The sequence below is a fragment of the Electrophorus electricus genome, chromosome 5 (genome assembly GCF_041902795.1).
Source record: "Electrophorus electricus isolate QZ-2024a chromosome 5, ASM4190279v1, whole genome shotgun sequence".
Classification (NCBI taxonomy): Eukaryota; Metazoa; Chordata; class Actinopteri; order Gymnotiformes; family Gymnotidae; genus Electrophorus; species Electrophorus electricus.
The window spans coordinates 25893546-25920150 of NC_137501.1; the positions used below are offsets into that span (position 1 = coordinate 25893546).

At 43.2% G+C, this 26605-nt stretch overlaps 2 protein-coding genes across 8 annotated transcripts in view; one reads left to right on the plus strand and one right to left on the minus strand.

Annotated features, from left to right (window-relative positions):
- Positions 1–15980, minus strand: part of LOC113581419 (collagen alpha-1(XIX) chain) — an 85787-nt gene extending 69807 nt beyond the window's left edge. For 5 of the 6 annotated variants that reach the window (XM_081714582.1, XM_081714581.1, XM_081714580.1 and 2 more), the window contains exons 1-10: positions 15876–15980; positions 14429–14553; positions 13384–13455; positions 12906–13005; positions 6986–7109; positions 6547–6822; positions 6063–6143; positions 5310–5429; positions 4833–4895; positions 969–1013 (exon numbers count right to left, since the gene is read on the minus strand). In XM_081714582.1, coding sequence (XP_081570708.1) covers positions 969–1013; positions 4833–4895; positions 5310–5429; positions 6063–6143; positions 6547–6822; positions 6986–7109; positions 12906–13005; positions 13384–13455; positions 14429–14553; positions 15876–15877 — 1008 coding nt within the window. In that variant the 5' untranslated portion in view covers positions 15878–15980. Of the gene's footprint in view, positions 1–968; positions 1014–4832; positions 4896–5309; positions 5430–6062; positions 6144–6546; positions 6823–6985; positions 7110–12905; positions 13006–13383; positions 13456–14428; positions 14554–15670; positions 15831–15875 lie in introns of those variants that run through there. The other variant, XM_081714579.1, reaches the window with a different exon arrangement.
- A 7330-nt stretch (positions 15981–23310) lies between these two features.
- The window catches only part of lmbrd1 (LMBR1 domain containing 1), a 57018-nt gene continuing 53723 nt past the window's right edge, over positions 23311–26605 (plus strand). For both annotated transcript variants that reach the window (XM_027016555.3, XM_081714586.1), the window contains exons 1-2: positions 23311–23412; positions 25709–25885. In XM_027016555.3, the coding sequence (XP_026872356.2) occupies positions 23344–23412; positions 25709–25885 (246 nt within the window). In that variant the 5' untranslated portion in view covers positions 23311–23343. The remainder of the gene's footprint in view (positions 23413–25708; positions 25886–26605) is intronic.

The following is a 26605-nucleotide window of genomic DNA, read 5'->3' on the forward strand; positions in this document are numbered from 1 at the left end:
CTCTTCCCCAGGTAAGCCACATATATGCACCCGGCCATCCACTTAATGTAGAAGAACATCTAGTCCATTAGACCAGGCCACCTACTTCTGTTGTTCACCCGGTCCGGTTCTGATGCTTGTGTGCCCATTGTAAGCACTTTTGGCTGTGGACAGGAGTCAGCCAGGGCACTCTGACCGGTCTGTGCAGCCTCATCCGTAGCAAGCTGTGCGTCTTGACACCTTTCTGTCATAACCTGCATTACGTTTTTCAGCCGTTTCTACTGCTGTGGCTCTTCTGTGCAGCTGAACCAGATGGGCTGGCCTTCGTTCGCCACGTGCGTCAGTGAGCCTTGGGTACTCATGACCCTGTCACCGGTTCACTGGTTGTCCTTCGTTGGACTACTTTTGGTAGGTACTATCCATTGCACACTGGGAACGCCCTGTAAGACCCGACATTTTGTAGATCCACGCGGCCAGCTATCGCAATTTAGTCTTCGTCAAAGTCACTTATGCTTAATACATTATGTTGAAGAAATGTCTGGTCACTTGCTGCGTTGACAGGTGAAAGATAATCAGTGTTATTCACTTCACCTGTCAGTGGTTTTAATGCTGCTGCTGATCAGTGTATGTAGATATTTTGGACATTAGGGTACAGGTACACATCACCTGATGCTGTTTTATATGAGACATTAGCTGACATCCAGTTTAGCGTCTGAACTGGGCTACAGCTGTGACATTCACTTTCGGCGGTAATTTTCTAAATTCGCCTTGATTCTACCACGCAAGAATGGTCATTGGATACGGCATTCATAACACCGGCATGCCTATAACCTTCAGCACAGGGGTAAACATAAATCTGGCTTTGGAGACATGCTCTAGATTAAAACTGGTCCTCAAGGACACTAAGCGGATCTTCTTGTGTGGCCAACAGTACGATACCCCTAGGACAAGGCATTCTGTTGCTAAGAAGACCTGGAACTGGGACGTACCTTCTCGCCGGGAAAACCAGGTAGCCCATCCTGTCCGGCATCCCCCTGCAGGAGAAGACAGGCATTTCAGTGGCCGATACCTGACATAATTTCAGGTGGCGAGCTTTAAGGGGCCGGCGTGCCAAACTGACGTAGCACTGCCTTACAGCTGCCCTGGGGCACTTCCTAACACTGAAGCCAGCAGCTGCAGTAGCAGATGATGTTATCCGATAATTGGGAGAGCACAAACCCCAGACCAGCGTTAACCTTGTTTGAGTATAGCTCGGCATGGGGGAAGTTGTTCTGCGCTAACCACGTCAGGGAATTCTTACAATTCTCCCCAGCATCGGCGATGCTATAATGTTTTCCAGTTCTCGGTCGGACGAACGACTCTGCGGCCGGGCCTGGGGGGCAAGTGAAGTAAAGTGGTATCGGAAAAGGTGAGGGATCTAACAAAGGCATGGCACACGATTTAGTATATCAAAAAAGCCCTGCCAAAAACACGTCAGCCCTATGACCTGCCCGACCTGGGGCTGGTTCATCAGTTGATGGAGCTCGTATACGTCAGATTAAACCCCATCTGTCTGACTTCATTCAAAAATACTAAATAAATATGAATCACCAGGGCAATTTGACTGTCCACCAAATATTCAGAAATGCATGGTACGATATTACGTCCTTCAAAAATTGGAAAACACTGGAAAATTAACCTCGAAATTTCTTTTTCTTTGAGCAGCTAAAAGCTTCTTAAACAGATTACAAAAGCACATGTTGGTACTGAGTTATGGATTTTAGCGTAACTGAACTCCAAGGATGCTGAAACAATTGCTGCAAGTCCACAATAAATCTATACACGTCAGGAAACCTTTTCTTTGCCCTAATAGTTCTATGAGGTACATCAAATTAGGCTGACGGAGACCAAGGAAGCAGAACCCGTCTCAAATGTATTCACCATGCAGTGACGCAGCTTTGTCTGCAAATGCTGAAGTTTTCGGAACCACTCATACACTCCCTTGATGCGCATGTCTGGAATTGGCTGAAAATGCCTTGGGTTCAGTCCCCGACTGACAGGTGTCTGGTGCACCACCTAAAAGCAACGTCTTTCCCTTCAGAAAATTGCTCAAACAAGCAAACAAACAATCTGTCACGAGCAGACCCATAGTGAACAGTCCACAGCTCTGAGTGTGGGGTGCCTTTGACCTAATCTGGGTCGAAAGATAATCTGACTCTGCCTTGTGCCCGAATGTGGCCTCGGGCGTAAGACAGCCACTTAATTACTGTCATGCCTTTGTCCCATTGGCTCATCTGTTTTTTGGGAGGTTTTTTTTTTGGAGCAATTTGGAGCAATCACGCGCCACTGCTTCCAATGTCGGACAGCCCTACCAGCCGAAAGCTACAGAGCAGGGCGGTTGGGAGGAAGGGGCACCGTGCTTGCGTGGCTGTGAACCGGTCGAAGTGAGGGTTTTTACACAATGCTAAGCCGCACACATTTAGTGCCCCTCCGGCGCTTTTAGAGCTCAGCACTCAGACACCTGAAGAATGAATGAATGTGCGAGAGCGATTGACGAGGAGAAAATTGCATCTTTAGTGAAGAGCATTGAAAATGCAGTTTGATCCCGATTGGTTGGCTGCTGGTGATATTCAAATGTATTTTTTTTTGTCTTTTCTAGGAAGCAGTATTATAAACACAGGATGGGGGGGTACAAATTCCCAGCAGTGCATGTTCCATTCGAACGTAATGTGTTGCCGTGACAGGGAATGACGAGAAAGCTATCTACGAATTCCCACACCAAAGCCAATGTGGGTCAAACTCCTTTTTTTTTCTGAGAGTGTGAGATAAACCACCAAACATAAACTAAAGTTAACCTGCAACACGGCACAGATTTCTGAGCTGTATTATTTGAGCATGCTCTCATACCATGTAATAGGCTTATATAGGCCCTGCAAATATTTTACCTAACTGCTGCTTCTCAGTTTATTTTATTCATCCATATACTTATTTTTGGCCAGCAAAACATACGATGAAGTTCATATTTGCCCTTCTTAAGCTTTTCCACCCTTATTGTTGATTTATAGAGACACTTCATTTCAGTGTTGGGCCTGAAAAAATTGTAAGAGATATATTTTGATTTCAAGAACAGTGTAAGGATATATTACGTGCCCTGTTGTGTCCTGTTGGCCTTTAAACCCCTGGCAAAAGGAGATTTGACACTCTGGAGGAATTGAATCTGATCCAGCTGTATCCTGAGCCGACACTCGTGATAAGCCCGCTGGAAACAGTTGCCATGGGGAACATGAAGCACTGGCTATGCTGTATTAACAGGCTTACAGTAAGAATGCCTGACCCAGCTGTAGTCTTGGGTACTGTCTATCGAGAAGGTAGTTTAACTGGTTTCACTTCTGATCCATTAGTAGTAAGCAATGCCATGAAAAGGGGAAAATTGCCCTCACTGTACGGCAGCGCGGTGTCATTTGGAGCGCCGGTGATGAAATATTCCCTAATAAGAAAGTGTCACGTTCTTGTCAAGATTTAATTATGTTCGCTCAAGTTGTGTAGGATTGCAGCACGCCATTTAAGGCCTGCAGCAAATGAACGCAAGGTTCCCGCGGCTGTTCCTCTGACAGTTATTCTTTTCAGGTCCCGGTTACGGAGCACTCTGACTAATGAATGAGTCTTAGTAGGAGTCACCTCCCGTTCTACGCTCCTCAGTGCGCCAGCCAATCGCACAGCGCAGGAAATGAGAACCAGAGGCAAAAAAAGTGGTTATTAGGAGAGAAACCCAATTAATATTGACATTTTTCGTGACGCTAGCATATTGGCATTTAACACACGGCACAATTTGGTACTCTTCTCACAGATACAGCCTGACAGGTTTCACCCCTAAAGTTTCATTGCAGATAAATTGGTGTTTAACATCGGTGCCGCGCATAACTCCGAGAAAGACTGGCCAAATTAACTTTGTTGAAGCCTATGTTCCGGCTGGATTTGAAAACAAATTTAATGCCACTTTCTGGAGGAGTCCATACTAATTACGTGGAAAACCAGGCAAACATCTCAATTCCTCTGGCATGGCCTCGGCCCTGCAGGCATTGTGATTTAGCGGCCAGCGTGCTGTCTCCATGCCCCCCCCCCCCCCCCCCCGGAATTCCTGAGGGCTCGTGGCAAACAAAAACAAGTGGCTCTCCACAAAAATATCCCCATCCCAAAGCACAACACGGTAATTAGTCCATTGACCTCAAAGGCCATCTGGCCTTAATGGGCGGAGTGCCACCTGTTCCTTCTAATGGATGTCTACCATTCTGCTTGCGCTGGCCTCTGCTCTCTCCCTATGACACCCAGGCTGGAAGGACGCCATTCTCTATCCTAGGAATCCACAGGCAAGGGTCCATGTGGCATCGCGGACGCGACTCTATTACCTCTACTACAAAAACCGATGTAGCAACGGGAGTTCTGTGTTTGCTTTTGTGGCTCAGTGCTGTATAAAATTACAGAAAGTAAATCCAACTAGATTTTTTAAAAAATAATTTCAAAGTGTGTTATGTTAACTCTTCGCTTTAAATTAACGCGTCCGGAACATTTATGTATCAAAAACACTAATACTAATACATATAACCCAGGCTTCCTCCCGTTCTCTATGGGGGGGGGGGGTGAGACCTTGCGTGCAGCGACATGTGGGTGGTGTTCTACAGCTTTACGCTTTCGTACCTTAAAGATGGGGCACCTATTATCTAAAAATGGGGGGGGGGGGGTTTGTTTCTCCAGAACATAAGGAGATTGTTGGGAAGACTGTTGGAATCTCTTTTTTTAACGTCTGTACTTCTGTACTCAATAATATCACGATAACAAAGCTAGAAAGCAAATACAATGATTTAGCAATGCAATACCTTTTCTCCTTTATCCCCTCTCAGTCCGGGTAGCCCTGCCACACCTGGAAGGCCTGGTTCCCCCTTTACAGAAACAAAGAGCAAAGCTGAACGGCGCGGTTTGAACAGGGCAGAACAGAAAGCCCTCGTCTAGGAAGCGGCTACGCTCGTTACCCCCGGGAAGTTGTGATCTGCATTCGGGGAAGCGTTGCAGCTTGAACTTTGCCTCTTTGTACTTCAGCTGAGGCTAATGAAAGATCCCAAGCGATGAAGTGCATTCCTTCAAACAACCCCCCCCCCCCCCCCCAGATTTCTGCCAAAGCCCTGCTAATAAGCCTCTGCTCCTTAACTCTGGCCGTCATCCAGGGGGTACGGGCCGGGATGAAACGTGTTCTAATTGGTTTCACATTCATTTTGCATGCTGCACTAGTTTGTCTTCGGCCCAGCGAGGTGACTGGACCGCTTGCTAAAGGCGCATCTCGCTGCTGCTGGTGTTACCTTTACTGCCGGGCACTGGCAGTCCTCGGTGGGCCGTGGGGCTGGCTGGGAGAGCATCTTGTGGAGGTAGCCCGTGACCAGAGGGTCAGCAGTGGGACTGTGGCTTCCCCTGTGCTCGCACTGTTCAGACACGCAGAACAAGGAGGCAATGGTGAGTCGCTGGGCCGTTCTATAGAGCTGGCAGGTTTTGTACAAGCGAGCACTGTTCGGTTTGAAGTCTATAGTTGAGTTTATGACATCAAAATATGCATTTCATCAAGTTATTCTGTACTTTTACCTAATTTCCCTTATATACCCTTCATGGAATCTTGCTTCTAACACATTGAGGTGTAAAAACAAACCACTTTTACACAAGCCTGTGATGATATTATGGAACAAATCTTTCTTGCTTTTTATAAAGCATTCGGTTCTTGATTGATCAGATGCAACTGACCAAGACTACGTGAACTGGAAGGGCATTCCTAAGAGCTTCAGATGTTTTAGAGGAAATAGGAGTGGTGCAAAAACTAAGGCTAAAGGAGCATCATACAAGCTATTATGCTTTTTCATATTGCAAAATATTTCTCATATTTCAAAACAAGTTAATGGCAACACCAGTTGAACATTTGGGTCAAAGGACACATCACTTCATAAATGACTGATCTGACTTCCGCAAGACAATAATAATACCACGGTATAATTACCAGATCGCAGAAGTGGGGTTATTTTAACGGAAGCCGTTACCGTAATTGCACGGACAAAGCTGAGTCTTACGTTGGCTCCCGTCGTACTACAGCACTGGTCCTCTTCTGCCGCGCTGGGGTCACAGAAGACCAGGATCTCCTGAAGTTCAATCTGGGAAGACAATTCAATCCGAATCAGCATGGAAACATATGGCACAGAAGCGTTAGACACGCCGCTGAGCGGAACTGTCGGCCGCTGAAATAATTTTATTCCGCTCTGCTGCAGATGCATGCAGAGGTGTTGTCGACGCAGAGTAATTCTTCCTTTGGTTTGTATTTGGAGGAGTCTAACTGTGTTACGTCGCACTTGTGTGACAGTTTGGGGAGCGTTTATTTATCCGCGTCCGCAATTGCCCAGGTACACTTTTAATTACGCAAAGTCCCTTCACAAAATGTCTTTATGAGATCTCCTAACTGTTCAAGAGACACTTGAACACAGATGTGTGCATTAGCATTAGCGTCCTTCCCCCCACAGAGCACTGTAGCGTATTTCCCAGGGTCGGTTGGGAACTCACGTCCACAGGCCGGCCATCCTCCGCCCTGGTGGCGATGAGGGTGCATCCTCTCATGTCCACGATGTCCCTCTCCTCGATCAGACGCCTCTCGATCAACCTGCAGTCCACGTACAAGGCCACGGTGTTGCTGCGCACAGCCAGGCCGAACGTGTGCCACTGCCGGTCGAACAGGGAGTGCACTTCCTGGCTTTTAAAGGCGAAGTGCAGGCCATTTTTCAGGACGCCCACAGCCGAAAACTCCACCGCCTTTTTAGCACCGTCCACTACCACGGACACCTAGGGAAAGAAGAGACTTGTCGCTAACCACCATGAGTGCACTGTTGCCATATGAGCTCAGCGGCATAACACACAATCAGCCACAATCGTGGTTATACTGCGCTGGCACAAATTAGCAGCGAGAACGCATGTATGTGCAAGTGGAATTATAGTTTTCCATTACTTGGGAGTCTCCAGCTTGATCGAGGACCTGCCAGAGAAACCAGCGATCCTTCCTTGTGGTTTTCCGTAGTCGGAACTTAGCTACCAGGGAGTACTCACGGGAGAGCCCTCTTGGAAACACCAACCTACAACAGGCAAACATACACTTGGCCAACACAGCACAGGTAGCACAACATTTCATACTGGTTTAAAAAAAAAACAACTCATCTACTTAATACTTCACCGTGAATCATTATTTACCCCCAAAAAAGGGTAGAAATATCACCTTTTATCCTGGTGTTATGTGATCAAACAGGACGGAAAATGTGTACGTTTTAACTCCTGGGTGTGATTTTGGCTTTCAGTGTGCAGATGAAGATGAACAGAAGGTGGATTAGGTTAACTCTGCCCCATTATCTGTTCTGTATTCTGTACTGTACAGAACGCTGTATAATACCAGAAGGGTTTGAGTGCTCAGTACTTTTGCTTTGCGGCAAATATGATCCATCCATCCTAACAAAGCTTGTTATGCGCACCTCCAGTATATTACAGATAACAAAACAAATTATTATTGATCCAGGCCTTGAATGGATTTGGCTAGTCTGGTTTGCACTGATGCAACATCGCGCTCGATACAAGCCTCACGCTACAGTGGTCCCAACCCAATAAATCTATGAATGCATTGCATAATGAATATAACATTTTTCAGCATTTAAAAAGGCATGTTCACGTGACGTCCTGATTCATTCGCTGTAACATTTGTAACACTCACGCCGAGTAATTAAATACAGAGGGAATCAAATTACACATATAAATGAATAAGCACACAATGCATGTTCTAAGGACTGAATAACCTCCGTTTCTCATCGTCCAGCTCGGAGATGCGCCTTTAGCTCTTTCATAAAGCGTCTGAATAATTACCTGGAATGTTAGATCAAGTTGGGGGAGGAAAAAAAAAGCTTTTACAGCTATAACTGAAGAACCAAAACACAATAAACCGCAATCAGCAAAAGTAATAATGGGAAAATCTAATCTTTGAAGTCTATAAAAGGTGAGAGGAGGGGGAGAGAGGGAGAGAGAGAGTGAGCAAGAGATGCAAAGTGAGAGAGAAAAAAGGAGAGAGAGAGAGAGAGAGAGAGAGAGAGAGAGAGAGAGAGAGAGAGAGAGAGAGAGAGAGAGAGAGAGAGAGAGAGAGAGAGAGAGAGAGAGAGAGAGAGGGAGAGAGAGAGAGAGAGAGAGAGAGAGAGAGAGAGAGAGAGAGAGAGAGAGAGAGAGAGAGAGAGAGAGAGAGAGATAGGGCTTACAACAGACCGGCTGGAAATGAGTTTCTGCTCTAATACATCATCCTCTATTCTGCCAGAGCTGTGCCGTTCTGCACAGCATGTCCCTTCCTTCCACAGTGACCACAGGGAAAGTGTACATTATTAAAATGATACATTCACTGACTTTAAGGCAGAACAGCATCAAATGCTTTTGTGGAGGAGAAGAACAGGTAACCCCCCCCCACCCCCTCCGCTCGCCCCCCCAAAAAACAAAACAAAACAAAACAAAAAAACTATATGGCCCTGGGACTTAAGGCAATCAAGCATAGATATCACATAGGCCAAGTAATTTGTTAGACCAACAGCGTTCTCTCTCTCTCTCTCTCTCTATATATATTTTTTCTTTTCTCTTTTTTTCTAAGCTACCTTCATTGGGATTCTGTCCTACAACTGACTGCGGAGAAAAGGGCGATCACGTAGGATTTGTTTCAAAAGCGATGCAAAGCCTTGATATTTTAAAATCTGCTGGGCTGTCAGTTTTTTGGACACATCCCTTTTGAATGGGTCCACTGCGACTGTCTAGGCACCAGAAAGCCACTATGTTTTGAGCACGGGCTACTTCCTCGAAGTTGTGAGCACAGCTGCCTCTGCGGACCCTGGCCGGCGCGTGCAGCGTGGTCAAGCCATCAGCCGAAAAATGTTTTTACCACCGAAATGCCATACAAGATGCCGTGCCGGAGAGAAAAGCTTGAAAACTACCGGTGTCTGAAGAAACCTACCATGCAGCCAACAACACTGAAAAAGGCCTCCCAGCGAAGCTCTGCCACAATGCAAGCACCACACCTGATACCCAGAGGAGGGATCCGCGCATGTCCAGGGGCATCGGAACCTGATCCGGGGGGGTGGGGGGTGGCACGGAGCCCTCCTTTCCACGGAACGCTATGAGCTAGAAGCCAAGTGCAGCCAAATATGATCCCGGACTGGCCGAAAGGCGAGCCCGGCAGCATTTCCTACGGGTAAAGTGAGAGATGTTTGGGGTTCGTGGGATGGGGGGTGGGGGTTTTGGGGCATATTCCACCGCCACGGCTCGAGACCCAGCCGTACCACCAGCTGACAAGTACCGTCACCTGTCAAAGCACAGCCACGGCTGAGAGGACGGGGAGCAGGCTACAGGACCAGAGCTGCAGACTGTCAGAAGGTCAGGAGCGCTTGTGTGTGTGTGTGTCCCCATTCTACTGTCTCTCTGGGAACAAATGGAGTTTACAGTTGTGTAAGAAAAAAACTAACAATCTAAAAATACCCCACCCTCCCTTGGCCGGATGACGGAATGTGCTTGCTCACTGGTGTGAAGTGAGAATGCACAATTATAACCCTGTACCATTACAAATGGTCTAAGTCAGCAGGTGTTTTGGTAAACAAGGTAAATAACAGGTCAACGTTAAAATAATCAACCCAACCCAAATATTTCATGAGGTCTGCAATAGGGTTGAGGATCTCAACATTGATTTTTACATCTACATTTTTAAAAAATCATTTACATAAGTCATAAACAACAACATAAACATAAACAACAACAACAAAAACCCCAAAAGGCTCCATATGTGTGGTTAATAATGCTGTGTAACATGGAACGCTGTAGTATGGTGTTCTGGCAAAACTATCAACCGCACTAAAAACGGCAGCTGAATGACGGTAATGACAAGGCGCCTGTGGATGTCATTACGTCACCTTTGGGCAGGGCATTTCAATTGCCTGATTTCACTCACTCCTCAGCCAAGTTGGCATCCCATCTGCAAATTAATACCGTCTGAATTGTCCAATGTCTCACGGCTCACCTCACAGTTTACCCCCATTAGCCGATGTGAATGGAATTATCCCTGCGAGCGGGTGATAAGTGGGTCATCCCGTGTTATCCTGTCAGCGGAGCGGGTGCCTGCGGCCCACCGTATCCTTCCGGCTCTCGGCTGAACGGGAAGCAACGTACACCCTGAGAAAATATCGGTTGGCAGTGCGGAAATCTGATGCCAGTCTTGGGAGACCTTCAGCTCTCGAGAAGGCTGGACCCGAGTCCCCTACCGCACCAAGGGCTAAGGCCCGGCTGACTGTGGAGTTGCAGCGTCCGGTGCTTAGTGGGCTGTGATTGGGCAATGCTTATTTCAGCAAGATGCAGCCCGGTGATTAGTGGGCCGTGATTGGACAATGCTTATTTTACCAAGACGCAGCCCGGTGATTAGTGGGCTGTGATTGGACAATGCTCATTTCCCTAAGATGCAGCCCAGTGCTTAGTGGGCAGGAGCACTGGAGTGATCTGATTATCCACAATGATTAATCAAATAAAGAACCTGAGCATCACTGAGATGTGGTTTGCATTTGGATGTATTTTTAACATCTGACATGAAATATAAATGCTTATAAACATGCTCACATTTATAGATAAAACCATTTACTAACAAATAGATATCATAGCTTTTAAAGGCACCACATAATGGAAAACTGTATTTACCGTATTTACAGCTGAATAAAGATGGTTCAGTACATGGAACTGACACACAGTGAACCTCAAAGACTGTTGTCTCTGCCTTCAAATGCAAATCCAACAAAAGAGACCAAAATGGGCCAATTCCAAAATCCTAAACTGTTTCAGGTGGCGAAGGGGATGTCAGCACATTTCATACCCTTTCCACAGAACCAAACTGCCAACGAGCGCAGTTGATGTTCATACTTAACAAGATCTCAGACAACCCTAGTTCACAGTTGTTGGTTTGTACTGCACATTTCTTTCCATACAGTTTCTCAAACTTTGGAGCACTGGAGTGATCTGATTATCCACAATGATTAATCAAATAAAGAACCTGAGCATCACTGAGATGTGGTTTGCATTTGGATGTATTTTTAACATCTGACATGAAATGTAAATGCTTATAAACATGCTCACATTTATAGATAAAACCATTTACTAACAAATAGATATCATAGCTTTTAAAGGCGCCACATAATGGAAAACTGTATTTACCGTATTTACAGCTGAATAAAGATGGTTCAGTACATGGAACTGACACACGGTGAACCTCAAAGACTGTTGTCTCTGCCTTCAAATGCAAATCCAACAAAAGAGACCAAAATGGGCCAATTCCAAAATCCTAAACTGTTTCAGGTGGCGAAGGGGATGTCAGCACATTTCATACCCTTTCCACAGAACCAAACTGCCAACGAGCACAGTTGATGTTCATACTTAACAAGATCTCAGACAACCCTAGTTCACAGTTGTTGGTTTGTACTGCACATTTCTTTCCATATAGTTTCTCAAACTTTGGACAACATTGAGCGGAATTTTTGGGGGGAACCGGGGGTGGGCGAATTGATGCATCCCAGAGAACACAACTATCCTTGAAAATCTAACATCGCTAAATGCTAGCATTGTAAAATCAATTGTTGACTGGGCTGCTAAATAATTACAATGTCACAATGCTAAAAACAAAGTTATAACTATGCTAACAGCTGAATTGCAAATATTACAGTTAAGTGTGGCAGACTGGTCCTGGAAACACCAAATGACAAATGACATTCATCTGTTTCCTTCTTCATGTAAGCGCAAACATATATGGATGCCTCAGCGTTCCATGGCTTACCTCTCACAGTGGTAGCATTTTTTTTTTTGACATGTTGATTTTATATGAGCAATCACAGTGCTGTGCTTTAAACCAGCCAATCAGAGCAGAGCTCATCGAATTATTCATGAGCTCACCAAAGAAAGGAAAAACAGCTTGTTTCATTTTAGAACCAAGCCATAGGTGCCACGCAACCAGTTTCCCACAGCACCGATTAACAATCAACCTCACTATATTCCCCAGAATCCTGTTCACAGCAAGGAATGACATTCAACCAATCACCGGTCATTACTGGTTCATCCTCACTGGACTATTGATCTCACCCGTTTCCTATTATCTGTGCCTTTATGTACCTGCCTAGTACGTATCTTCGCAAAGTAGTGCTGATGTGTTTCCAAGTTTGTTCTGAGCAGTTTATTCTGGTCATCTCTGTTGCGTTCAAACCCTGCTGTGCTTTTGGGTTTTTGTGTTTTCTCTTGCTCTTAGGATTTGTTTGCCTTGTTTTTTTTGTCTCTTGTTTTTAGGTTTTTGGGCTTGGCTTACCCGCTCTGGTTTCTGGATTCTCCCTCTGGCTTGGTTACATTATTTTTGCTGGCTTCATCCCCTTGTTAATAAACTCATTCCTTTTATCCACGAGTGTCAGACCTGTTCTGTCTCGTAACAGTAGGGTTGTAAATGAGCATCTAGAGAATGTATAACTGCATCTAGAGAATTTGTTTGCCCTGACCAAAGCTGCATACCCACCCATGTACACATCAATTTAAAATACTAAATAAATCCATTCTATAGCTCCTTTCATATTGCATTGTGGGTAAACTAGAAGCCATGTTTATCATAATGCTCTGTAAACCCTAGTGTTGGACATCTATATATTACACTGGTAACCTCGACAACCAGCTTGAGTAACGCACAGCATTTGCTTCAAGCACAAAATCGCTACGCATGCCACACAAGATCCTCTGCTCTGCCTCACCGCTAACTGCACACGGCTGGGATTTAGACCCGCCGTGTGTCCCGCTCTCCAGAGCCAGGATGCGGCGCTGAACAATCAGAGCTGCACCTCCTCACTTACTCTGTGGATTTGATGAGCGGTTTGCTGCCCAGTCTGAAGAGAAGCTTGTTGTCTGTGGCCACTCCCTTTCGGAGGAGAAACCTTTCTGTCATGTCAAATCCTGAAGAGGCGAAAGGAGAAAAGGTAAACGTTGTTATCCCCAGTGCCATTAGGGCCTTGCGCAAGAGCAAAATGCCACTTTTAAGACACAACGGAAGACATCCTATTGGAAAACGCTCTGAGTAAACAGCATTGAGTAAGTAGCTTTATTACTCTGAATGTCAATTAACCAGTCAGTTTTCCCTTTGAGTCAAATCTGTGCTGTTTTATGGAAGAACTGAGTGTTTCATTATTGTTCAGAGGTATCGAGAGTATGAAATATTTTTTTAACACCTTATTTGCCATGACAGATGACTCTATATGTAGCCATCTAGTCGTTGACTCCAAATCGGGAGCATCGGATAGCAGTAAAGAAATGGCAGGATTTCTGAAACCATACCTGTAAACTGGTGATGGTCACTCATGTTGCCATACCATTTCTCCTCGAGTTTTAGAGGTGGACATGGATTATCTAAGAAAAGGTGTTATAAATTAAAATGTTGCACTACGCAAACAATCCTCGTATTATGAACATTTTTGACAAGTGTGAAAGAAAAAAAATATGTTAACTTCACGTGAATGCACATGTAAAACCTGTAACGAAAGTAGAAACTGTTGTAGCTGAAAGCTACAGCAAAGGTCAATTCTAAAGTACGAAGGGAACTTATTAAGTTCCTTAAGCCTTCTCACTGATTACATGTTAGCTTTCTTATACTACCTTTAGCAACGTCCCGAGTTACACTGTGCACACACTGTGTAATTGATAATGAATGAAGATTCTTTCTTTAAAATCTTTTTCACACTGCAAACGAGCCTCAAGCTCAACGCAAGACATCCAAACCTTTGGAAAATCCAGACCTTGTTAATAAAAGATGAGCGTCCGGTTACTGCTAAAGGAAGGTTCACCATCGGACTGCTGGGACCGCGCTTCAAACCCCTGGTGTATCTGAGGCAAAAGTAGAGGTCCCGTGCATTGGGTGACCTCTGTGCGCTGCGGTCGCGAGTCATAAGGTCCACGTCACCAAGCCTGGGCCAAATGCTTGTTGTTGTCTCGCAGGAGATGCTGGAGGTCTCTAGCCGGCGGTGATTTGTTTGCACACACCAGGACTGTGAACACGATCGCTAAGCACGTGTCAATAAAAGGCGATGAAAATGCCGGGCGGTAGAAACCTTCACCGCAGCACTGAGGTCAACCCTGCCTCCTTGTGTAGCACGCATGAGCTAAAGTTGGCGACCTAAGCAATGTGTCACAACTGAAACGACACCGGGGCCCGGCTGTACTAAGCCCGGTCGCTGGTAATTCCAACAAACAGCTGTAAAAGAGCAATATAAACCAATCAACTGCTCCCGACTGCCTGAGTAAAATTAGCCTGGCGGATGAGAACAGCGAGTGTTGTTTGAAAGGTATGCGAATGGACCAGGTCACATACTGACAGGATACATACCTGTTCTCTCATTTACAGCCATGCCAAAAGCAAAAGGAATGGCATTTACTACCCAGAAGAAAACAGTCCATCGTAGCCAGTCCGTCATATCTTCTTTTGCACATGAGAAAGGGCTTCCTGGATGCCTAAAATAGAGTACAATGTCACTTTTCAGAGGCCTTTAAGGTTAACAAAAGCATGTCTAACATATGAGGGAACATGAGAAATAACATAATAAAAGAAACATGAAACAGAAACAGATATAAGGGGTAACCAACTTAATTCTTACAATATACAATGATATAATGTACAGGCAGCTTTACCATTTTTATAGTATGAAATGTGGCTGGTTAATGCGCTAATATCACATTTCAAATTGCTTTATGGGTTAACGACATAAGTATACGTTTGCATCACGGACAAAAAGAGTTTATTGTGAACTGCAGAGACTTTACAATAAACGTGACATCTCACTTCTGCGGAACGGAACAAGCTGCTGTCGTGGAGAGGCAATGCGTAATGACGGACGTCCCCAGACAAGTGCCAGATTCGCGTAAACAAACAGTCTGGCATACGGCATATCACTGACAGCTTCTTCTCTTACATGAAACTGAAGCATATATGTGACCCGCCAAACTTGATATATACGTTCAGTACGTTTTTTCTCACAGTTCACTGCATTAAAACAGTTGCACCCCATGCGTAAAATGTGCAGTTGACTTGTATTTTGAACTTGAACCCGACACATAACTCCGCTGTCTTCAAATTCGTCTCGGATATGAAGTAACATATTCCATTAATAAATGGCGATCAAGGATCACGTGGACCTCCACTGGGGGGGGGGGGGGGGACAGCCAAGTATTCGTTAGTATGTCCTTATCATCCACTGGTGCCAACGAAGGTGTTACATCAAGTAACAACCAGCGTTCTCGTAATCAACGGAAGAAATCCGGGAAAGCATATCGAAAGTAAATCTCGTCCTGAACTCAAATACGCAAATACCCAAATACGCACGACCCTCTGGTGTTCTGTTCTGCACTGTTGTTGTTAAACCACTGAAATAGTTTGATCTACGCTACTTCACCGCGGAAAGTGTCGCCTGCCTTAAACACGGATGCCATTTATATGACAGTTAAGTCATCCCAAGAGTGTACGCAAAAGCAAGCGCTATCGTACTAAGTAAATCCTCCGACCTATTCATTTCCATTCGTAACCGAATGACAACATGCTAGATCGTGCGGGAAGTAAACCGTGCCCTCTCACCCAAGGAGAACGCAAGAAGACTTTATAAACGACGTTCAGCTGTCGGGACTCAGACCTCGAACGGGGCGTAAAATGTCCAAAGAATGACCATCCGTTATCAATGGCACGGGAGGCATGGCAGTTGGAAGCAAGTCCCCTGAAGCGACACTAACCGAGGAAAAATCAATTACACAGATCCTCAAGCGAGAGAACACGGTCTACTTACATCTGCTGGAAAAGTTTTCTTCAAAGCACGAAAGGACAGCCCTTTGAGCGCTATGAACACATGTTAAGGGCGCAAAGCGCACTTGCAAATAAAAAATGAGAATGGAACCTCATGGAGGAACACTGTCCTTATTAGTCGCGCAGACTGGCCCTCCCACTCACTCATTAGGTTACTAAAAGACATTAGATAGGACTGCCACGGAACATCACTTACAAGCTTCTGGTGAAGACCGCACAAACAGATGAAAGTCGCTTTTAGGTGTGATTAGTAGGCTACAATGGAGTACTCGACACGCGTAATAATTTGGACACTTTATATATCAGCACGGGCGAGCAGTGTTGTTTAGTGGTCTGTTTAAAAAAAAAAAAAATCAAATTAAATGCAACATTACAATTTTACATGTAAATTGTTGTAGCCTGCTCATATTGATGTAACTTGGATATTCACCCGTAAATCCACATGGACCTTATTATGCTGACAAAATTAATTATTTATTTATTTATTTATTTATTTATTTATTTTAAGAAAATAGTCGATGAAGATTTGCATGGTTTGCCCTCCGTATACAGGATACCGGAATTCTGTTTTATCCCCCGTCCTTTCAAATAACATTATAGACTGGTTCACAGTCTAATTGGAAGCTTTGGAACATGAGTAAACATTGCATTATAGTGAGATTCAACTTGTAACTCAGTAATGTTTGGAATTCTTGCTACTGCCAGTTGAAACTAAGATCACTTTGGCAGCGGGACCTGCTGTGCCAAACAGAGTAACTGCATACTTAACAAACATTCTCACAGTAGGCTAGTTTATACAGTGGATTACTCATTTTAAAACACTCATTAAGTGAACACATTTTCACAGGTACTGTTTACTTAAACAGCTTTGTAGCTTTTGGACCAAGAGTTAACAGTCTGCGTGTAGTTTTTATGAGATTTTGTGGCTAGCCTTCTCAAACTACTCGGATATCTTGCTTCCATTTCATTTTTACTATCACAAGAGCACCATTTTGAATAATGGCATTAGGTTTTTATTTGTGCGATACTGAATTTGCAACTAAATACTGTTCTATCTGTTTTATACTTCTGTATTTTTAATTACCCACTGTTTTCACCGCCATCCTCGCTTACGCTGTTCTGTGCGCTGGCATTCTGTGGACAGCATCGCTGGATCAAGTACAACTATAAATAAAGCTACAAGCACTTTCATTAAAGAACAGAAGCCTAGTGCAAAACTTATTGTTGTTATTTTAATGAGTCACCATGGCCACAAGCCACAAGGAAGGTGTAGCTTTTAACATTGGCACTGTGTCCTGAATGACATAGCAATCTCCTACACCCCCCCTCCTTGATATTCTTATGTCATTGACGTGCAATAATATCTTAATAGATGATAAGAGCCATTGTTAAATGTAGCTGGACTCTTAAAATTCTGATAGCATACAAATACTAAAGATGGTGCAACATACATGCTACAGCCTAGTTCAAGCAACATGCCAATTTTGTTTACTATTTCTTTAGTCTGAGGCAGACCAGGTCTCAACATAAACCCAAACCGCTTTCATGTCGTCGCGCCTTCACCAAGGTAGCATTAGGCGCAGAAGCATGTTTACACCCAACGATTACCCTGTACGCTTTCTTTCATGCCCTAAAGGGAAATGCGGTCAAGTGAAAGTCATCCGTTTATTTACTCGCACGGTCTTTTAGGGAGCAGGCAGAAATATCCACAAGCACAATCACGTATGATTGAACAACGCTCTCCAGGCGGCCACACGAAACTTCAACATAACGTTAGCGGACGATTTGTGGTCGGGCTTTAGGCAGGCCCAAGACTGCCGGTAAACACCGATTTTGCGAGGCCCCTCTTCCCTATATAAGACGGGTAAATGTGAAATCGTCAAGAGGGTGGCAGGTGTTCTGCTTGGCGGTAGAGTCCAGGGTCATCCTTGGGCGCTGCACCAGTTTCATAGATGATGACAATTTCCTTTCAGGTCCCAGTTAGTGCTCCGTGTTTATTTATTTCCTCATGCCCAAAGACTGCACAGAAAGAAATAATAAAAAAAAACTTCCAAAGCAAACAAATCTTCTAATGTATCCAGCATATCAGGCGCGAACACCTGCTCCCGTGCACCTGTCAAGTACTTAGTGTACACTATTTGCATTATTTTCTCAACTTCCCGCATCCCGAACACTTCTCGACCTATTTCAATAGCGCGCGTGCTGAACGGGCTTTGTTGCTCTGCATGGCTGAGCAAACGGCACGCGGGCGAAAAGCCCGTCTAAAGTGCTTCCCGAACAATAGCCTTTGCATGCGCTGCTCTGTTCTGCGAGTGGAACCGGATACGGCACACGACCGGAGAAGGGCGGCCGCACACGGCCTCGTTCACCCGCCTGCTGGTGCTCCGTCGTTTCACCAGCGTTGACCCACACAAGGTGAAATCTAGCACCGATGGCGGTATTAATAGGATTCTGCAACGCCACTGGCGATAGGTTCGGCCTCAGTTTCGCTCTTAACGGTACCTGTCTGAAACAATGGACATCATTAGTCTCTTTCTGCTACTGGATTGTGCTGGATTTTCTGTTATTGACTTTTCAATTTTCTCAGGTTTCACAGCTCGGATATTAGGTTGGGAGGAAGTCTTTTTTTTTTTTTTTCAAAGAACAATTTTAGAGATCAGTAATGAGTGCAGTATCTGTACTTGGTTGAAATATATTCTGATCTTGTTTGAAGAAATTTGTTTGAGGTGCAGGATAGAGGTTATTTAAAGTCATGGTAATCAGACCAACTAAAGAGCGGTGCAAGGCATTCTGGGAAGTAACTGACACCTGATGCTCGTTTCCGTATATTACAATTAAGCAGATTTGTGTCCAAACACAATAGGACGTGTGAAATATATACACCTGTTGTTATTTTTAGAATAAAGTTAATCTTTGTTGGTGTATCTCTAAAATCTATATATATATAAATACACAAAAGGCTGTAATAAGATGTAGTTACCGCTAGTAGTCTGTAGCCTGATTTATTTCTATGTCTAAAATCATAAAAACTGGCCTCTACCGCTGCTGCCAAAGTAGAAGTAACATGTAATGTGGATCATCCCAGTGCCTTTATGGCCATTTCTGAAGATTTAATAGCTTTTGTGCTTCCTTTCAGTCTTTTTCTCTTCTCCACTCACAGAAGATAACACAAGCGAAAATGGGACACCAGATTTGCTGTATGCCAATAGCCAAAACAGTAGAACAATGTGAAGGAGATGGTGAGGAATGTGGAACATCACCTGGATAAACAGGAAGCCCAGTGGTAGAAGGAAACTTGTTCGGGGCATGATCTTATTTCACTCCCACGCATTTGCCCAGCACTCCCTTAGCATCTAAGGGCATGACAGAAGATCCGTTGTGCTGTCTGAAGGAGGTGTTTTAGACATCCCAACTTTCTTCAGTTTCCTGCACCCCTCCCTGGTGGGGGACTTTCATCTTGCCGTGGAGGGGAAGCCACCTGCAGCTAAACGCCAGCATGAAAAAGGAACTGGTAGTGGACTTCTGGCACTTCAGGGAGTCTTTGAGAGCACCCATCATCCAGGAGGAGGATGAGGAGATACTACAGACGTAGCTAGTTGGTTACAGGACTTACCAAAATTAACTAGAGGGTCTAGTTCAACTTCAGCTGGGATGGACTGACATCACTGATACACCAGTGCAGGACCTGCTTGGATGCATCAGACAATCGGGGTTGTTCTTTAAGCCTACGGTGGCCAATGGGCTCTTTCATTTTGCGGCCTGCTGGAGAAGCAACACTCCTGCACCTAAACGACTTGATTGGTGCGGCGGCGTCGCGGGACGAATATGTATAACTGAAAGGTTTGCTACAAATAATATAATACATTTTGTTATGTTATGATATTTTGTTCTTCGCACTGACTACAAACACAGGATGAGCTGTCAAATATCCTGGCCCAAACCATTAGGGTTTCACATAAAGCTCATTTCATGGTATCCTCTAAGAAACCTCTACCTCACCAGCTCTTCACGGAGGTCGTCAGGTAAGCACCTCCCTTCAATAAAGGTACATCAGGTACAACATATGATTTCAGGGTGCCACATTAATTACAGAAGGAGGCAAATAACTACTCTATTACAACTTGTTTTTTTACATATCTATTGCATTAAATATACCCATATACAGGCTAATTAAATACATATTACATATCTATTGGACTAGATACAAATAAACCAAACTTGAACTTGAACTTGACTAATATTGGGGAAGTATCGGACTGAAATAAAGGTTAGGGTAGAAGGGAAGTTATAATGAGGTTATGGGTCTCACATCACCAAAAGTACATGTTCCTTTTTCTGATCCCTTCATTAGACTTTGTGATGTGCCTTGCCATGCATACACACATGTTCCTTCATATCGATCTGGAACAGTTTGAACCTTTACAAACAAATTATTACTCTCTATCTATCTGTTTCCATTTCCTGTGCACTTCTGTAGTTTGTTAGTGGCATAGAGGAAGTGGGGTCCCTGGGAGGTGATCATAAGTTTAAAAATAATAATACAAATTTTAAAAAGGCCCTCCATCCTACCTCTCGTGGTGGAGTCTGAAAATATTGCACTATGCCAATGGGTACAGTTCACAGGAAGTTACTACGAAGCATCTGCTTGCTGAGAAGTCGAGAAGTTTCAAAGGCTCTTGTTTATTGAAGTCTGGAGACCCTTAGGACGCCTTTGGCTAATGCTAATTTAAGAAGAGCTTTCTCTCTACTTAGAGGACCTGTCTATCATCCTTAAGTGTCAGCCCCTTCTTAAGCGTTATCTCATTGTGAACGTTATTAACTTGCAACCTTTCACACTTTTAATTATCTTCATTAAATCCGACTGCGTTCCCTTGGCTAGTGTAAGACCCCGCTCGTTTGAAGAGCTAAAAAAAAAAATTGCGGGGAAAAGACAGTGGGCAGATTGTGTATATGATGTATGCCATTGAAAAATCCTGCTGAGCTCGTCACTTTCTGAAAGTGAGACCATAAAGAAAGCGTGTGTGTGTGTGTGTGTGTGTGTGTGTGTGTGTGTGTGTGTGGGCATGCACGCATGTAAGTGTGTCTGTGTGGGAGGATGTGTATGTGTGTGTGTGTGTGTGTGTGTGTGTGTGTGTTTGTGTGTTTGTATGGACAAAGAGCTAGTTGTGCTTCGTTCAGGAGCTGGGGCTTAATTCAGCATGCGGCAGGGAAACTGTGGCTCTGTGGTTGATGCGTGTCTGTGACTCAGCGCCCGTGATTAAGAAGCCGCCAGCGAGGGAGCCGGACTCACGAACTCTTGCTGCACATGTGACCCTGGGAAAGAACCTGACAATTGCCATGCGTTGTGAACAGATCACCTATGCGGAATGACTTCACCTCTAGATGAATTGAAAAAGGAGATCGTTTCAGGGCGCGTATGAAAGTTCCCTTGGTGCAAAAACTGATGACACATGCGGTGTTGTATGCTTGGAAATGTGCATCACGTCCAGATTTGTCAGGATACTGATTGCTCACATTTATTACCCCTTCACAAGGACGTATATTCAATATATTTCATGTGCTCCAAAACTCTCACGACGTCCTTGTGTATTACCGCTGTTAAGTCAGAATTTCCCTAAAAAGATGCCCAGGACAGTCAGATCAGAATAGTCAGCATCAAAATGAGCATTAAGCATCTATGTAGTGGGCTTTTCTGACACACAAACATAGCTTTCGTCGACTTTGATCTGTCTCATATGTGTGGGCAATTGAATTTGCACTTGAATAGCTTGCATTATGTGCCCTACAGGAAGAGTGAATGTTAATTAAATGGGTGTCTTGAAGGAGGCTTCTGTGTTGTGTATGCAGTCATAACCTGCCGAGTTTGTGCACTTTTGGAGGATTGATGTCCTTACAGTATGCCGTTCACAACTGCAGCTGTACATGCCGCTATAAGGCAAAGGAATATTAATACTTTCCTTCCTGCCTTTATAACTTTAAAAAAAAAAGTCTACCTTTATTTTAATTCTTCTGACTGACTGTCTGTCTGTATATTCATGAATTAATGACTTAATTCAGTTACACTTAGAAATAAAAACCACATGAAGTGAATGGCCCATGTCTTTGTTGCCTCATCAGAAAAGCACTAAGGATCTTATAGGATTAGCACTTAGATACGTTAGCCCACCTGGGACAAGCATCAGGTGGAAGTATCAGACTAATCAAACCAAAGTTCTATTGTATTAATGGAGAATCAAGCAAATTGTTTCACAGATCAAAGACTATTATGTGTTAATAAGAGTTCCATTTAAAAAAAAGAAGTGTATGAGTACTGTGTAATATTTGCATTTAATTTCTATATTACCTTACTTACTATTTCATATTTATTTGAACTTCTGTCTTTGGGAAACTAAGACTGCACAAAAATACAGTTTACAGAGCTACCAGATGCTCTACAGTACAAGCATCTGTAGAGCGTAGTCACACTGAAGCTACGTTATGGAAAGCATTCATCACTGAAGTGTAGCTTGCTTAATAACAGCAGAATGCTGCGGGACCTCTCCTGTAAGTGAGCACTCACAGTGACTGGACCACCCACTGAAGCTCAAGTGCTTTAGATGATAACAGACGCAAGAGCAAAGTTTCCACTGGACTGTATTTAAGTGAAGACTGTAATTTTATGACAATGTGAAATATTTCTGTTCTTTACCATCAGTCTCCTAGGCATGTGTTCTACTTTTGGATGGACCTCTTATAGTCAACACAAACAGCATGTGACCATGCCTGTTTAACTCCTATAGCTTAGTTAAATAAACAGACTCCATGTACAATTTCTGGCTGGACTGAAACAATTAAACACAGTTGTGGACTGTAGAAAACATAGCCTGCGACTCAGAAGTGTGCAACTAACTTAAAAAAAAAAAAAAAAAAAAACCCCACAAACCCCCCCCCCCCAAAAAACAAACAAACAAACAAAAAAAATTCCATGCAAACACGCATTCAAAAATTTGTATTTGTTTAATGCCATATTGCAGACCAGGCTAAGGACTTCTGTCCTCAAAGCATATTATTAATATTCATACATATTCATAACATAAATAATATATTTTAACATAATTGAATTGAAATATTATGTTTAACTAATGAATAAATATATCAAATTAATACGCGATGTCCATATTTCAATAGTAAAGAAAAATTTATAATAAACATTTTTAAATATTTGTTAAAACATTGTTTAAATCCTTTCTTAAAAAAAAAAATAAATAAAAATAAAATAAAATAAATAAATAATATATATATATATATATATATATATATATATATATATATATATATATATATATATTGGTTATGAACACGTACTGGACATGGCTCCTTATTTATTTAGCCTGTTACTTCTGGCACCTTTTCCCCGAATCTTCAGTCAGCGATACAAACCACGTGATTTTGTTGCAGGAAGTGAAGTGAAGATGGCGGCCTCGGCAACGTTGCTAACCGAGTCTGCGCTTGGATGGTCTATTTTCACCGTTGTGTTGGTGGTAAGCCGAATGCGTGTGCGGATGAGACGATGTTTTGCGCGTATTTAGGTTACTCGGTAGCTAGACGGACTGTGTATTCCAGAATACAAGCCTGTCAAAGGTTTGAATATGCTCAACAAGCTAACGTACGCTAGCTAGGTTAGCTAACATGCTAGCGTTGATTTCATCATGAATAAAAGATAAGCTTGTTCTTCACACGTTTTGTCTTCATTCTGCAACGACCTTTGGGCAGAAAATATGTGGTATGATGTCATTGTGGCAAGGGACACCTTTGTGAAATATGGCCATAGTAAACCTTAGCTAACCTAGCTATCTAGAGTAGACGTATAGTAGTGTATAGACATGCTATTTTATTAACTAACCTACCTAGCTAATAGTGCCATTGGAGACAAACACATTTATCTATTTATTTCAGTATATATAAATGCAGTTCTGCATAGTAACACCTATAGTTATAGGCTGTGAGTACATTGTACTGAGTAGCAGAGGCTGTGCTGTTTAACCAAATCCATTTATAATGTGAAGAATATCTTACTTGATGAACAAATATTTATTGTTTAGGAGTGGTTGGTTTCGCTTAATAAAATCAGTACTTTTAATTCAGCAATATTATAGATTTATTTATTTATTTATTTATGCGATCAATGCTAATTTCGTGTTCTCTTGGTCGACCTGAAATCTAATATAGGGATTTAAGTACACGCTTAACTTTGCATGGCGCCGTAATCAGCACACGCGGTGCTCGCTGTTTAATCATGCAGGTTGCCTTTTTGTTCTTCGTTTGCATGCACGGCGCCGAGGCGTATGTATGTATGTATGCATGCATGCAGGCCTCTTGATTGATTCCGTCTGCACACGGCGTCCTTTGATCTCCTGTTTTCAGCGCGCGCCGTGTGTGTGCCTGGAATATGACTTTGCTGCTCTGCGCGTTGTTGACACGAGCCTGTTTAGAGTAGTCTATCCAAGCAATTAGGTCAAAACTGGTAGCTGTTCATACGGAATTTTTTAAGTCATCTTTTTGAAACAGGACCTTTTGGTTCGGTACATGCAAGTGGTTCATTGGTTCATTTGTAAACAGAATTGTTCTCTATTAAAAAAAAAAATTAATAGAAACATGTTATGTCTGATGTGTAGAACACGGAGTATTTAGATATAGAACATGATAATTGATATGGACTGAAAAACTACAAATAAACATGGTTATGCTGAAATAAAATTTGCAATATATATCTAGTCCCAAGTTTATGTTTTCAGTTGGTTATTGTAACAGTGCTGGCGGAAAAACTCCTTACATTTATATTGCGTTACATAAGATATTACTCAATGATTGCTGCTTCCGAGATGGTAAACTATATACTCTTGGTCTAGGACCATATGTGCATGCAGAAGTATAGCTCATAAAGGACCTTGTGTACATTTCGAGACCGTACTTCGTCTTGCCGCGCAGATTTTGCGTTAGCAACCCTCCAACTCTAATAACAAAGCAGCACCCACGGCCGCGACAGCGTCACTGTTGTGTTGAGGATGCACGCCATTCATATATTCACTGACCTGTGGTGAACGGCGTGAAAGATGACTGACAGACTGTGCACAGTGAGCTGTAGCCTCTAAATGTACAGATATAAAATGAAATAATAGGCATCTATAAGACACATGTGCAATATAAGGCATCTGAAATGGTTACTGAGTGAGGGTGGGAGAATGTGTAATAAAGGGGGGGGGGATGCGCATTCTGCATGTGATGTGCAAGTCATTAGCAAAAGTCTTTATCATATTTTTCTTCAGCCGAAACCTGAATCTCATTTTGCCTTTTAGAGATAGTAAATCTTAATATTGTCCTATCGTGTAATCAGTGAGTAAATGTATCATTAGGTGGTTTTATTGTGTCTATTGTAAAATATATGCTGCAAATGACATTGTTCATTGAACATTACTTCACCACGTTTAAAAAGTAACTTCTTTCAAACAATTAAAATAAAAATCCACTCTTGGGACTTTATTGGCGACACAGGGTTTTGCCTCCTGTCACTTTGTGACTTTTTAAAAAGACTCATTGGGATTATTAAAATGTGAAACTAAATGATTTAGACTTCTATACTGCAGTGTATCACTGTAAAAACCTATAACTATCCCACCCTTAGTGCCTTTAAGAATAAGACAGCTTTTTACTTTGCCACTTAAAAAATGTATGCATTTCCCAATCTCTCTTATCTCATTTGCTCTTTCTCGCTAAAGGTAAAGAATGCACACCTTGTGAATGTTAAAGTTTAAAGTCCCTTTTGCGTTTCACTCCTAGGTTATTTTAGCCTTCTGCTGGGTGTATATTCGGAAGTACCAGAGTCGGCAAGAGAGCGAAGTCATCTCCACCATTACGGCGATATGCGCTCTGGCTGTTGCCCTGATCACATCTGCTCTCCTCCCGGTGGATATCTTCCTAGTGTCCTTCATGAAGTACCCGAACGGCACTTACAAGGTATCAACATTTTTGTGAATAACTTAAACATCTCGAGGCTCGATGAGCGTCGATTGGCTGGAGAGGGATGACATAGATAGGCGGCAGCTCACAGAGAGAGAACCCGAGTTCGGATCAGACTCCTGTTATGTAATGTCTTACGTCGCACTGGAGCAGGGCTTTAAACAAAGTCCTGCAGTCATGATTTGTTTTGCTTTTATTTAAGGCAGTAATTAAATTCATGTGCAAGAGGTAGAGGTATTTTTTTCCCGACCCAGATTTTGAGAGAGGATGGCTAAGTGTTGTCTGCAGTTTGCAGAGGACTTGTTCACGGCTAGGAGATGCCTAAAAAGATTTCATTTGCAATCATTTGGTGTGTGTGTTTTCTCCATCTCTGTAGCCCAGTGCTTGGATCAAGCATGTAAATTTTGCACAATAACGTCTCTCATACCCATGGTCTTTTTTGACTAATTTGAGATAATGTTGTTTTCATTTTTTTAAGCATAATAATTGAGTTCTGATTTAATTTGACCCCTCAATGCCCACTAATGAACAGTTTCAGCCAGAACATTTGGTTTTGTGCTTTTTGTTCTTAATATATGCAAAAATAATACAAATTTGCAGGGCAATACAAAGATGAACACACCACAATTCCTATGTGAAAAGCCAAGATACGCAGAGGGAGAATTTCCCTCTCTGGAGAGGGACGAAGGCAACGCGCCTCTTGAACCCAATTCTTCA